Below are 13157 nucleotides of genomic sequence, written 5' to 3' on the forward strand. Positions count from 1 at the left end.
TGGAATTCCAGTTAAAAATGAACGAAACAGAATTTTCTGGTTAAATCTACTAGAATTCTAGTTGAGATAACCGGAATTTTGAATGGTGCAATCAGAATCTTTTGATTCGTCCATTTTTAATCAGACATTTTTCTCAGTGTAGCAAATGTCAGAGATGCATAATGCGTGAATATTCAAACGGTAATTAACCGATTATGATTACTTATTTGATTTTATAGATCCACCTTCTAAACTAACCGTCACCGGATACGAAGAGGGCACGACGGTAGTCGCTGGAACAGTGTTGAAGCTCATGTGTACCGCTACGGCGGGTAATCCATTGGCCACGTTAACATGGTACAAAAACGACCGCAAGGTACGTGAACTTGTACAAAGGATCGTCGTGAATCTAGTAGCGGCCGATTATCACATAAACTCAAAAGACATGAAACTGTAAACGCAAAACTCTTTCCTCATTTCTTCCAGTTTCAAATATTTTATCAATTATTGAAGACATGATAATAACGGAAGTTAGTCAATCTACTAATATAATGGATTTTCCAATCCTTGCGTTTGAGTTTTTCTTAGGACTGACGCTTAATTAAATTTGGAAACAATCTTGCAACTGGAGATTAAATCCTGTTATTTTAAATTTCTCGCAGTGTATTGAACAGAAATCGTAAAATTCGCTTTTTGAAGTTTTAATAATTACAAATAATAATAACATTAATTCTTCTATTTTCTCAAATAGAAATTAAAAAATTTCGGGGAAAGAACAATGAAATTCGGTAATTCGTATAAAAATTATTCATTTTAAATCTGATCTAAAAAAATCTTACAATTTATATAGATTTGTTTCCTGCACTTTTTAAAGTTTTCTAATTTTTACAAACATCTTGATCTCTAAATCAATTTTGAGATTCATTACCGCGGATATAAATAGTTACGTTAACATTGTCTTATAATGCAGGTACTTGGCACAGTGAGACAGCGAAATCACGCTGTTTCGAGCGAGCTGGCGATACTCGTCAACGCGTCTGACAACAATGCCCACGTGCGATGCGAGGCGACGAATTCCGCCACCGAGATCCCCCTGCTCAAAGTTCTCGTGCTAAAAGTCCATTGTAAGATATGACTCATCCCGTATATTCATTATCAGAACCCTTTTGTGTGTTTTTTATCGTGGGGTCACTTAGATCGAGCGAGAGACGTTAAGTTTCTCCAGTAAGAAAAGCTAGCACATAGAAGTGATTGAACGATGTTATAATTACTCTCTTTTTCTTCACGTCGCGAATCGCGAATCTCGGCGCGCAATGATATTTTAAACCGTCGACTTTTTCATATGACCTCCTCAGTTCCGCCAGAGAGGGTGAAGATTAACCGCGAGCCCCAGGATTTTCACGCCGGCCAGGAGGGACACCTAATCTGCGAATCGAGCAGCAGCAATCCCGCCGCCGAAATGTCGTGGTGGAAGAATGGAATACCGGTACCCGGCACCAGAAACAGCACCAAGCCCGGATTACACGGCGGCTACCTCTCGTCCGTCGAGCTCACACTAGATTTAACCGAGGACATGAACGGCGAAGTGTACACCTGCGAGGCCAAAAACACCGAATTGGGGAGATCTAGCCACGACGCTACGACACTGGATGTGCTATGTGAGTGTAGACCCTAAGTAGATCGCTCTTAACGACATAATCTGTACACCTGCGAAGATCAGCATTCATGCACGATCGTGTCCGACTGCGAGTAGTGCGAGTGCATTCAACCCGGAAATCTCCGCAGAACGCGAATGCACGGTAGTAGTATCCCTTTCTATCTCCTTGAATATATTGGATTCCGCTCTGGTACAAATTTATTTGCATTTTATTCACGATACCTCGTCTGTACAATAACAACGGCGCAAAATAACAATCAATCGAAGCACAAATGAGTTGAAGAGAATGCATAGATGAGATTGTGCAGGGAGAACAATTAATCTGCTATTTATTTTTATAAGCTTGTTATAAAAACATATTAAAAATATACTGATACGCACGTCATATTAAAAAATATTAAATATATATTATATAGGTAATAAATAGATATGTAAATTTAACAACCTTTCCAACCTTTTTAAAATTATAATCTCGCTGTTCGAATAACAATATATGAATTGTTTAAATTTGTTAATTGCATGATTATATCCAGAAAATGGAAGAAGTAAAATTATATAACTAACATTCAAAGCTTTGTATAAACGAAAAAAATGAAGCTGTACAGTTTTATTAAATAGTAATTTTAAAAAGATTTATTTACGTCTTTTTCGCGATATTATATGTGCTTATTTGAAAATTATATCAAACGTATATTCGTTCTTTTAATATCTTGCTTAATTACGAAAATAAAATACCATAATGAACTTGTTTTTTTGTTCCTCAGACAAGCCAATATTCTCGCCGTTGGACCCTTACGAATTAACCGGCCTGGAAGGAGAGCCCTTTGTAATTTCCGTATCGGCAAGGGGCAATCCGAACACGACGGAATATACGTGGACAAGGGATGGTCTACCATTGGGTAACAGCGGTAAGAGAATAACTGCGCACGGTTCTACGCTAAATATCACAAGATTGGATCGTCATGACGCCGGTACATACATATGCGAGGCGTTGAACAAGGAAGGAACCACCTTTTATCAGCTAAATTTGACCGTGCAGTGTAAGTGAACAATATCATTGCGTCAGTTTGAAAATAAATTTCATTACAATATCATCACGATTAATTTCATGTTAAAAGAAATTAGCAGTATTTGGTATCTTAAAAAATTGTATTAACTTTAATATCTATTTGTACATAACTGATTGTCTGTCTCTCACACGATTTTCTAGCTCTAATTTTTTGCTGAATTTTATATAATTATTTTAATCTTTCTTTAATCTCTTCTCTATAGTACCTCTTTCTTTCTCTCATAATTATTTTTTTCAGACATCAAGTGATTCTAAAAAATCTTTTTAATATATTATTTTCGCTAATATATGTAATATCGGATCCTATTTTATTTATTACGAATTATGTACATAAAGAATTTTATTTTTATTATTTATACAATTTCTTATTGTTTTTCCTAATTTGTTGCCGAATTTCTCATTAATCTCTGTCTCTTCCTCCTCTATAATGAATTTTTTAGACATCAAATGATTTTAAAAAGTTTTCTAATGTATGTTTAAAATTGTTCTCACTAATATGTGAATCACACATAACTCATCGTTTTATTCATTATATCCTGCAGATCCAGCTAAAATTAAGCGTACTTCCTCGTCGGGAATAGTTTATCCACCGGGTATCGAAGCAAAGCTGTTTTGTGAAGTCGACGGCAGTCCGATCGGCGACGAGTATGTCACATGGCATAAAATAGGATCGAATCCTGAGCTACCTGGACGTTACTCGACATCATTCATTAATCGGACGTCGTATCTTCACATAGAAAATCCCAGCCAAGAAGACGTTGGCGAGTATCGATGCAAGGTCAACAACGGCATTGGCAACGTAACATCGGATCCTATTCTATTTATTACTAATTGTACGTGAAGAATTTTATTTTAATTATTTACAATGATAATACTGCCGTGTATTACTAAGTAAGAAATTCTAAGCGCAAATGGATGATAAAAATTGGATGAGTTCAGTTTAATAATAATTTTAGTAATTTAAATATTGCATCATATGGTAATTTAATTGCTGTGTATCGTATGAATTTAATTGTAATACATTATTTAGTAATGGTTTTAGCTGTTACTATATTTTTAGAAAAAAAGTAAACACGAACAATAAATTTAGCAAGTAAGTTTGAAACAAAAATAGAAAAATTTCTATGTGACTAATAATATTGACTATTAATATAATGACTACTAATATAATGACTAATAATATAATGACTACTAATATTTATTTAAACTTAATATTTATATAATAAACAATTATATTAATAGTTTAGTGAAAAGTGTCCTGATTATAAATATTAATAATTAAATTTACAATGTTATTATTACAATAATTGTGTTTCAGCCAATATAATATCAATAATAGTTAACAATAGTTAATAATAAAAAGTTACCGACTCTATAATTGCCGCAAAAATATCGTTTAATTATATCGTATTATAATAGAAAAAAGCAGTTATAGATGTACGCGCGGGATATACGTGAAACTTCTCGAAATATATTTGTGCGCGCGATTCATGTATCGGAAAGCGCGTAATAAAGAATTTACTGGTATTTTTATGCGCAGTTAAACCAGAAATGACGAATACCCCGCTGACGCGAAAGGCAGCAGCGAACAAAGGAATAAACGTTCGATTGTTCTGCAAAGCGCGAGGATCTCCATTGCCGCATTTCACTTGGATCTTCAATGGGAAAACTTTATTGCCGAATGCAACCGAGGATAAATACAGTATCACTCACAGCGATGTAAGTCGCTTTATAAGATGTACTTATCTCTTAAATAACGACTTCCTTTACCAGTATATCTCCTTTAGAGCACCTAGGCTCCATAGTATTGTATCGCGTACTGTAAATCTTGTTCTTCGTTTAACTTCGAACGAATTTCGCTTTGATAGAATTTCCATGTCGGACATAGTTAAGGAGATATTTACCGTTACAAGTTCAAAAGTTGTAAAGAGGTCACAACACCCAATTAAAATTTTGCCGAGAGAGATGATAACTGTATTACTACAAGAACTATACACTCGAAAGACAGTTACGCATTCGAAATATCTTTCTGATTTTGATGTCTTAATAATATTTGCATCCTTAATGATAAAGTAATAATTCGTTCTCTATGTTTCCTAGCTGTCGGAACTCTATTCGGAAACAACGTTGACTATCTACCACGTGAGGTCGCAGGATTACGGAAAGTACGAATGTCTTGCCCAAAACAAAATAGGACATTCGACAGAAAATATACTTTTGGACGTCACTTCACCGCCGGACAAGCCGAGCGACTTGGAAGTCTACAACTATACGCACGACTCGGTCACGTTGATTTGGAAACGCGGTTTCGACGGCGGCTTGTCGACATCTCATCAAATACGATGGCGAGAAGCACTGGATTACGACGATCGCTACCACTACGTGGACGTCGTGCCCGGCGAATACAAGGCTACTATATCCGGCCTGTCGCTAGGGACTTATTACGTATTTAGCGTAAAGGCCATCAACGAAAAGGGAGACAGCGGTTTCTTGCCAGATCTCCTCAAAGTCCAGACGCTTCGTAAGTTATCGATAAACATCACAGATCGCTTTTCTATTCGAAAATAGCAAAAACAGCTTTCCACTATAGTAATTAACAGAAATCATAATCATGAAGATCATTTTCATGAAGATTATAGTTTTTTTTCTCATAAGCGAAATATCTGTACTAGATAGTACTAAGTACTATTCACACTACATGATAGAAAATAACAGCTTGCTAAATCATTATGCAGATCATCGAGACATAATTAAACGCGATTGCCTCGCATCCACATAATTAATTGTACTCAGTAATTAGATTGATCGTGTATTATGTTACATATATTTAGCGCGTCTCGTGAATGTTCGCATGGCATTTATATATCGTGGGTTAGTTGTAATAAAGTACATTGAACATTACGTATCATAGCATATACAAATATCATATGTATAACGCAGTGATTTTCAGCATGATTCATTCCAATGGTATCAATACGGTGACGCTTAGCCTTGAAATTTTTTCGATATAGTATTTTTCCAAATGCTTCTAATTCCAAGTTAGATAAATTGCAGGCTTGACATGGAAGTTACAATTATAATTTGGAAATTGATATGAACTGTATGTAACTACCGCGCATTATTATGGTTATTTTATAATGTAGAAATACAATACAGTTACTTGCTTGCTTTTTTATGGGGATATAAGCTGAGCAAGTATTTAGTTGCTATTTGACTTATCTAGTTGTAAAATCCAATAAGCAGCGTTACAGCATTCGCAATAGCCGAGGATTTCGAAGTTGAACGTGTAACTAACAGTAGACACATTGCATGAATAACATAAACCGGTGATGGGGCATTGGCTTGGGTTACAGGCGAGGCACCACCAACCGAGTTGACATCAAGCGAGAATAGTTCCTCCTACATCATCGTCATTATCATCACTGTTTCCGCCTCTGCTTGCCTACTCATTGCCGCAACCATAGTCTTTGCTACAATAAAATCGAAAAAGAAGGTCCAACGTACCGGTAAATATAATATCTATCATGTGTTCTTTCTCTCCTTTATTTCTCTAGGCCCGAATAACGAGGAAAACCTGCCGGATGTCCTCTCGGAAAAGGGTGACTTTCCGATGAATTATATCTATACGTTAGCAGCGACTTCCGTCATCATTTTTATCGTTAATGTCTTCATCATGTCGTGGTACATAATACGAAAACGAAATAAAACTCGTAAGTTTGTGACCAATAATACTTGGCGCGTATGCGCTTCAAATTAAAAGATTTAGCCCAACGTTTAGCTACAGCCATGGCAGAAGATGAGTTTACTTCTCTAGCCAATTTTTTCCAAGAGAGATTTTAAAGTAAAATGAATATAACACACAATATTATACATTTAATCTAATCAAAATGTTTAAGGAAGTGTCTAACTTCAATTATGCCAATTAAATAAAGCTAATTAATCATACTAATAAATATATGGCTATGATATGGACTGCAAAAGTTATAAAAATAATGATTCATAATTATAACTTTGTTAATATTACCGTTATGTGTCTTTTCTTGTTCATATAAGTTGTCAAAAATGTTCGCGATTTGCTCTTGTGCAATATATATTAGTTAAAAAAAGAAAATTATATTATTTTTTTTTTCAATTATAAATTAATCTTCTGTACGCGGCTGTGTAGCCTTACTATTCGCATCTCGCTTTGCTAATCATACATGTATAACGTATGTTATCTTTGAATAGGCATTAATAAGTCGCAGACCGCGGATATGTATGCACCGTCCACCGTCAATGGCGACACCATGACTGGCGAATTAAGTTCGATGTCGGACGAGAAGAGCGACGTCAACTTCGACGCTAATGATTACGTGGTCAGTGCCATCAGTCAGTATGTTCTTAGTAACAAGTAATTCCGGAGGGTAGGTTTGAGTTCTAGCAACACTTTTTCTGTTCCACTCCCCCTATTAGTTTCGCTGCTCTCGCTCTCGCTCCTTTTTATCATTTGGTTTCTATATTTTTTTTTTTCACAGATCCGTTTATCTCTTAATGCAAGATGTTGTGATAAGCAATAAAATGAGCAGAATAACGATACTGTTATTTCCCCTTGCTGTTAATTTTAATTTTATTTTTTAATCGTTTATATAATGTGTATCATACCATTTAAGCATGATGTTATTTCAGTTATTGATTATTTGAAAGCTACGCGAGGCCCAGCTTACGTGCTCAGTAAAATCTGTAGAAATCTTTTGAATACGAAGCTAACTTTAATAATTTGAAGTTAAACTACTGTTTTTTTTTCAAATTGCAGTTATTTTTGCAGCTTTGGCATAACATAGCACTTTCATTTTCATATAAAATTCTGATATTGTTTTATAATATATCATCACTTATATTTGTCATAATGAGCTCATATCATTCGATCGCAGAGTTTGGCTAAAGGTAACTACCCTCAGGTAAATCTAACGTATTTCTTAAACTCAAAAAATAGCGCTATGATTATAACAGTCTTATTAGTTAAATGCTCGCAACATCTTAATCCAATAAGATTTTACGGTTTTATAAATTCTTCATAAAATCACTCTAACTTGGCTTTTTAATCATTAAATACTTGCTTTCTTTCTCGCAGTAGTGTTAGCCCTCGTGTATAATGGAAGTAAGAATAGTAATGAGAGAGTAATAAAATATGATGAACCGCGCACGATGTTAAAATTCAATTGTATAACCGCGATGTTCAAATTCAATGAAGAAAAAAAATTGCTGGTTTTAACTTTATTTTCACGTTATTTTATGGTATTAAAAAATTGAATTTATATGACTCACCGAAATGACGTGGAATTGAATGTCAGGATGTTGATCTGTAAATGAAAATAAAAAGACTATGTTTCTTTATTGACATATATAATAAAAAATATACCTATCGATGTATAAAAATTATTTTTTTGAAAGTAAATAATCCCTAGATACTTTACAATTTTTAAACCAATAAATTCAGAGAAAGATTATATTTCACGCAAAAATAATTCAGTCAAAAATAATTTTTTTAAAAATCTGATAAAATTTACATTTTGGTTTCTATTCGGTTATTGTTTGGTTTTCATTATTTTATTATTTATTATTTATTTAGTTAAAAATTTTTTTATTATTTTTTATTATTTTATATTCTGTTAAAGATAGGATTAACGAATTTTTCACGCACGAAATATCAAATTTATTACTATCGATCGTACGAGAATGTAATATGAGAATATAACGCGTATAGCTTATTTTTTCTGATTCGCGGTAAACTCGCTTTTCCAGGATAATGCCGGGTTAATTAATCGACGATCGAACAAATTTACTTACCAGTTGTTACACTGTTGCCGCTATTTCTCCATTGGTGTTCCATCGCCCGAAATAGTCACTGAGGTGGATAATAGTCAATTGGAAGCACTAAACAGCTAATTATTGTCGCGAATACTAATTAACGGGACATGACGATCGCTCGCCACTTTGTACGGCACATCCGGTGTTTATTGTATTCGTGACGAAAAAAATAACGCAATACGCGACGATCGATCGTTCGATCGCGACTTCCGGCATTCATTACGCGCGACATAATGACGACCGTCGAGCGAGAAATTCGGAAACGCGCGCGAACATGCCGAGTCACATAATACAATTGTCGAGCTAGCTATTAGACAGTTCAATCAATATTTCTCATTAATTAGGATTCATAATCGAATACTTTAATCGAACCTGATCGAATCCGATGCGCGATTTAGAAGGACCGATATAACGTGACGCGTCTTGATAGTCTCCATGAATACTGAAAATAGAAAGATATGGTTGAGATTTTAGAACGATACGGTTAATTGCAATCGTACTTATAATTAAATATGTAATACGGTCAGATGCTCACCCGTCGTTCGTTTTGGCATTTCCGACGTTTATTGTATATACTTGCGACACATTCGGAACGAACATGAAGCGCGAGACATAGAGAGTCGACGTTTTGCGCGCCGCGAAGTTAGGAAGAACTCGAAGCGCGCGTCGGCAACTTCACGCGGATCTCGTCACTGCGAACCGCGCGCGCAAATTCTATTCTTTGAATTAAAAAAAGAGAAATTTTTAGAATTAGAAAAAGATAAAGGGTAAATAGAATCGAGATTAAAATTAATCTAAATGCCGGAGCACGAATCTTTATGCCTTATGCATAACGCATATCCATAATGCATAAAGCATAAGAAATTCAATCAATTAGTCTTTTATCTCATCGAAAAAAAAGGAAATAAAAGACTTTGATCGGTTTATTTTCACGTACGTATTATACATTATCCGTTATGCACTCTGTGCTTTTACATTGATGGGATCGGGCCTTAAAACGACATTGAATGACGTGATTAATCTCGCACGATCGTATACGTCGATATAATACATACGATCTTATCCGTTATTTGTTTCAGCATTTTCCACGTTTATTCGCAATTGTTCGAGAGCAAATAGCGCGGTACGCAGTGAACGCTTCGACGCCACTACGTGCACCGTGATATAAGGAAGAACTCTAAACTCGCGGCAATTTCGCGCGAATCCGCGATCGAAATATTATCGAAAAAAAATTGAGTTACTAAACGCCACAATTGACGCAAATATCTATATTCAATTACTAACGCGATGAGCTTCGAATGAATAACTACCGCCGAAATCCCGCGTTTTATAGACCATAGATGACACGGGACGAGAACTCGACCGAAAAGAATAAGCGCGCGAGTAACGCGACATCGAATGCCGCGATTAATCTCGCGTGTTCGTATACGTTGGTATAATATAACACGATACTCACTCGTTGTTTGTGTCGGCATTTCCGACGTTTATTGCACTTGCAGCGCATAGCAATCGGGATGAGCGAGTAGCGCGAGACGCAGCGAACCGACGTGGACGCTTCGGTGCCATTTATGTGTATCGTGCACCGCCGTGACGTTGGCAACGTTTCGAAACGCGCGCCAGCAACTTCATGCGAATCCGCGTCACCACAAACCGCGCGCGCGAATTTAAAGAATACTACGTGCACACTGTCAGATATTAAAGGAACAATGGTAATTCCAATTGTAGAAAATGATAGATATAATCTCATGAAATATCTTTCTTCTACTAATTTACAATATTTAGTCCGTTTGCATTACTTGCATTCCAATTTATTTCAAAGTTGCATTGAAAAAATTATCTAATCTTGTCTGGAATTTTAAATAAAAATACTTGGAAAAAATCCGGGAATTCTTAGAGAATTTTTTACAAGATTTCAGTAAAGCTATTTCTTGTAAATGCCACAATTGATGCAAAAATCTGTTTAATTATTGGCACCATAAGCTCCGAATGAATAACTAATGCTGAAAATTCGGCAATTTTTTTAACAAATAGATAAAATAGACCGTAAATGGATAACGCGAGACGAGAACTCGACCGAAGAGAAACGCACCACTAACGCGACGTTGAACAACGCGATTAATCTCGCGCGAGTGTACACGTTAATACAACACGATGATTACTCGTCGTTTCGGCATTTCCGTTTATTGCATTTGCGACGCACGCATTCGGGATGAGTAAACATCGCGACATGCAATAAACTGAATAAATCGCCGTTTTGGCACGTCCTTTATATGCTGCGCGACATTAGGAAAGAATCGAAGCGCGCGCAGGCAGCTTTACGCCGTTCCGTGAATCGTGAAATATTATTTTAAAAGATTAATAAAAAATAATGTAATATATTCAATTAATAGTCGATACTACAATTAATGCAGGAATCCATTCGATGCGCGTTGAATTTTGAAGGGGTAAACGATGTGGAAATGATGCGTCCTTTAATAAATAGATTATCTTATCCCGCTGAACACAAACTATTAGTAACATCACATTAATATTATAATTTCCTGCTCAATAATGTAACTGTTACGTACAATATGTATATTATATACAATATGTATTATACTACATTTATATTGTTGACTGGAAAATTGTAACATTGGACTGCATTCCGAAATTTCAATTGCACTCACACTGAAAAAAGACTGATTGTATTAATTGGAATTCTGATTAAAATTGAACAAATCAAGATTTTTTGGTTTAAAAGAATTTTAATTTACACGATTAGAATGTTTCTAGTTTTCAACTAGAAATTTTTCTCAGTGCATGTATCATTTTATCCTTGTTTAACATTCAGTGAACGACAAAGATAAAATGATAGCATCCTATATTTCTGAATTCACTCTTGATATAATGTTATTGTTAGTTTGTGTTTAGCGGGTATATTACACATCCATAGATGTTCGAGACGAAGGAAAGCACAATATCGGAGAACGTGGTTAATCTCGATCGCATCGATTTGACACGCTATGGCGATTGCATGACGCTGTTCGATACTATAGACATTCGCAAGATATACGCTTTCCTTCGTTGAGGAATACATAAAATGTGCGAGCAAAATCTTTAGCGTGAATCTACGTTGTACGACTACAGGCAAAACGATGTTTAAAATAGCAAGCTAAACAAGATAAAATGAGCGGATATCGAAGCAAGCTTCGTAATAAATTTCTCATTATTAATTATGTGTTTGCATTCAGACTTAATATACAACAATTAAAACTAATTTTTGATTAGGTGTCACTAATTATAGGTGATTACAGATTTTATGATTATGTTATTAATTTATTATTAATAATATACAATATTAAATGTTATTAATAAATCGCTAATTATAAGCTTATTATAAGTCGATTATTTCATTAATTAGATTAGTAAAATTAATTAAATTATTAGACTACTTGATACTTTAAATATTGTTAATATTATCTTCATAAAATTAGCACGAAGATTTGAAATGAAAATGAAGTTAATTGAAAATGTTAATAAATGCAAATTGAATGTATATTTTAACTGTCACGGTTGAAGTATTTTATCGCGTTAATTACCGATATTCTAATTCTAATGCTACCAAGAGATATCATAAATAACTCTCTCGCTCTTCTCTACTCATACTTCCACTGGAAAGGATCTTAAGTACAAGAAGACACTTGTTGAAACTTGTATTAATATATTAATTACAAAGAATGGCGTGAAACGCAAGGAATTAAATTATGTACAGAAATTACCTATTATATTATTTTCAAATTTATATTTAAAGTCTAATTATAGAAACAGTATGTAACAAAATAATTCTTTTAGATGTTCTATTATATCAGAAACAATATGTATAATGTACATTGATTGCATTAATGTAAGAGGAATTTTGTGATTTATTGGAGCAAATTTTTGAAACAAATAGATTTATCTTCCGAAGCCCGTTTCATGCCCGTCTGTGTTATTTGCGAAATGTAACCGGATATCGGACCACAAATCACAAATCAATTTGTCGTTCAATTTGTTGTATAACAGGACGAGGGGCGTAAAACCGCAGCTAGCACGTATTTAATAGATCAAACTATGCAGGATTTTGGGAAAGGCGGTTTAGAGATGCAGGTTCATCAGGGCACCCTCGGTCGTCGCAGCAATCACATGCAAACGTCCATGAACATGGACTCGCCGCCGCAGCGGACCACCGCCAGCGGGACTCTCTCAGGTACGTGTAAGTATCAATAAATACAAATTATATAAATACAGTACGATCCGCTATATTTTTTTATACTTTACACGTAAATTTAAATATACTCCTTGTTACTATAATTTTAGCTGTATTACTCTTCGGTGCCACTCTCGATACATGGCATTGCATATCCATGCTGCTTCCTTTAACTTTTCTAATTTTTCTCATTGCTTAACATTTTTCTATTAATAAAAATATATACATATTTGTTTATGTCATGTTCTTTAATGTATAGTGTTTTGAGATTAAAAAAAAATATTTTTAAAATATGTTTATTTTTATGAAAGTTATAAACAATCGAATTTGTTGGGTATGCTGTAACAAGCGTGTTGTTTCTGTAGTGCGGCATCGAAGAG

At 34.7% G+C, this 13157-nt stretch overlaps 1 protein-coding gene across 1 annotated transcript in view; it reads left to right on the top strand.

The window, feature by feature from the left end:
- The window catches only part of sns (sticks and stones), a 147278-nt gene that overhangs the window by 132153 nt on the left and 1968 nt on the right, over positions 1-13157 (top strand). Inside the window, exons 8-17 of the mRNA XM_018449356.1 lie at positions 219-355; positions 950-1103; positions 1335-1637; positions 2401-2676; positions 3248-3538; positions 4246-4424; positions 4806-5226; positions 6059-6211; positions 6933-7060; positions 12594-12777. Coding sequence (XP_018304858.1) covers positions 219-355; positions 950-1103; positions 1335-1637; positions 2401-2676; positions 3248-3538; positions 4246-4424; positions 4806-5226; positions 6059-6211; positions 6933-7060; positions 12594-12777 — 2226 coding nt within the window. The remainder of the gene's footprint in view (positions 1-218; positions 356-949; positions 1104-1334; positions 1638-2400; positions 2677-3247; positions 3539-4245; positions 4425-4805; positions 5227-6058; positions 6212-6932; positions 7061-12593; positions 12778-13157) is intronic.

This window comes from Mycetomoellerius zeteki, unplaced genomic scaffold (genome assembly GCF_001594055.1).
Source record: "Mycetomoellerius zeteki isolate Tzet28-1 unplaced genomic scaffold, Tzet1.0 scaffold244, whole genome shotgun sequence".
Lineage (NCBI taxonomy): Eukaryota > Metazoa > Arthropoda > Insecta > Hymenoptera > Formicidae > Mycetomoellerius > Mycetomoellerius zeteki.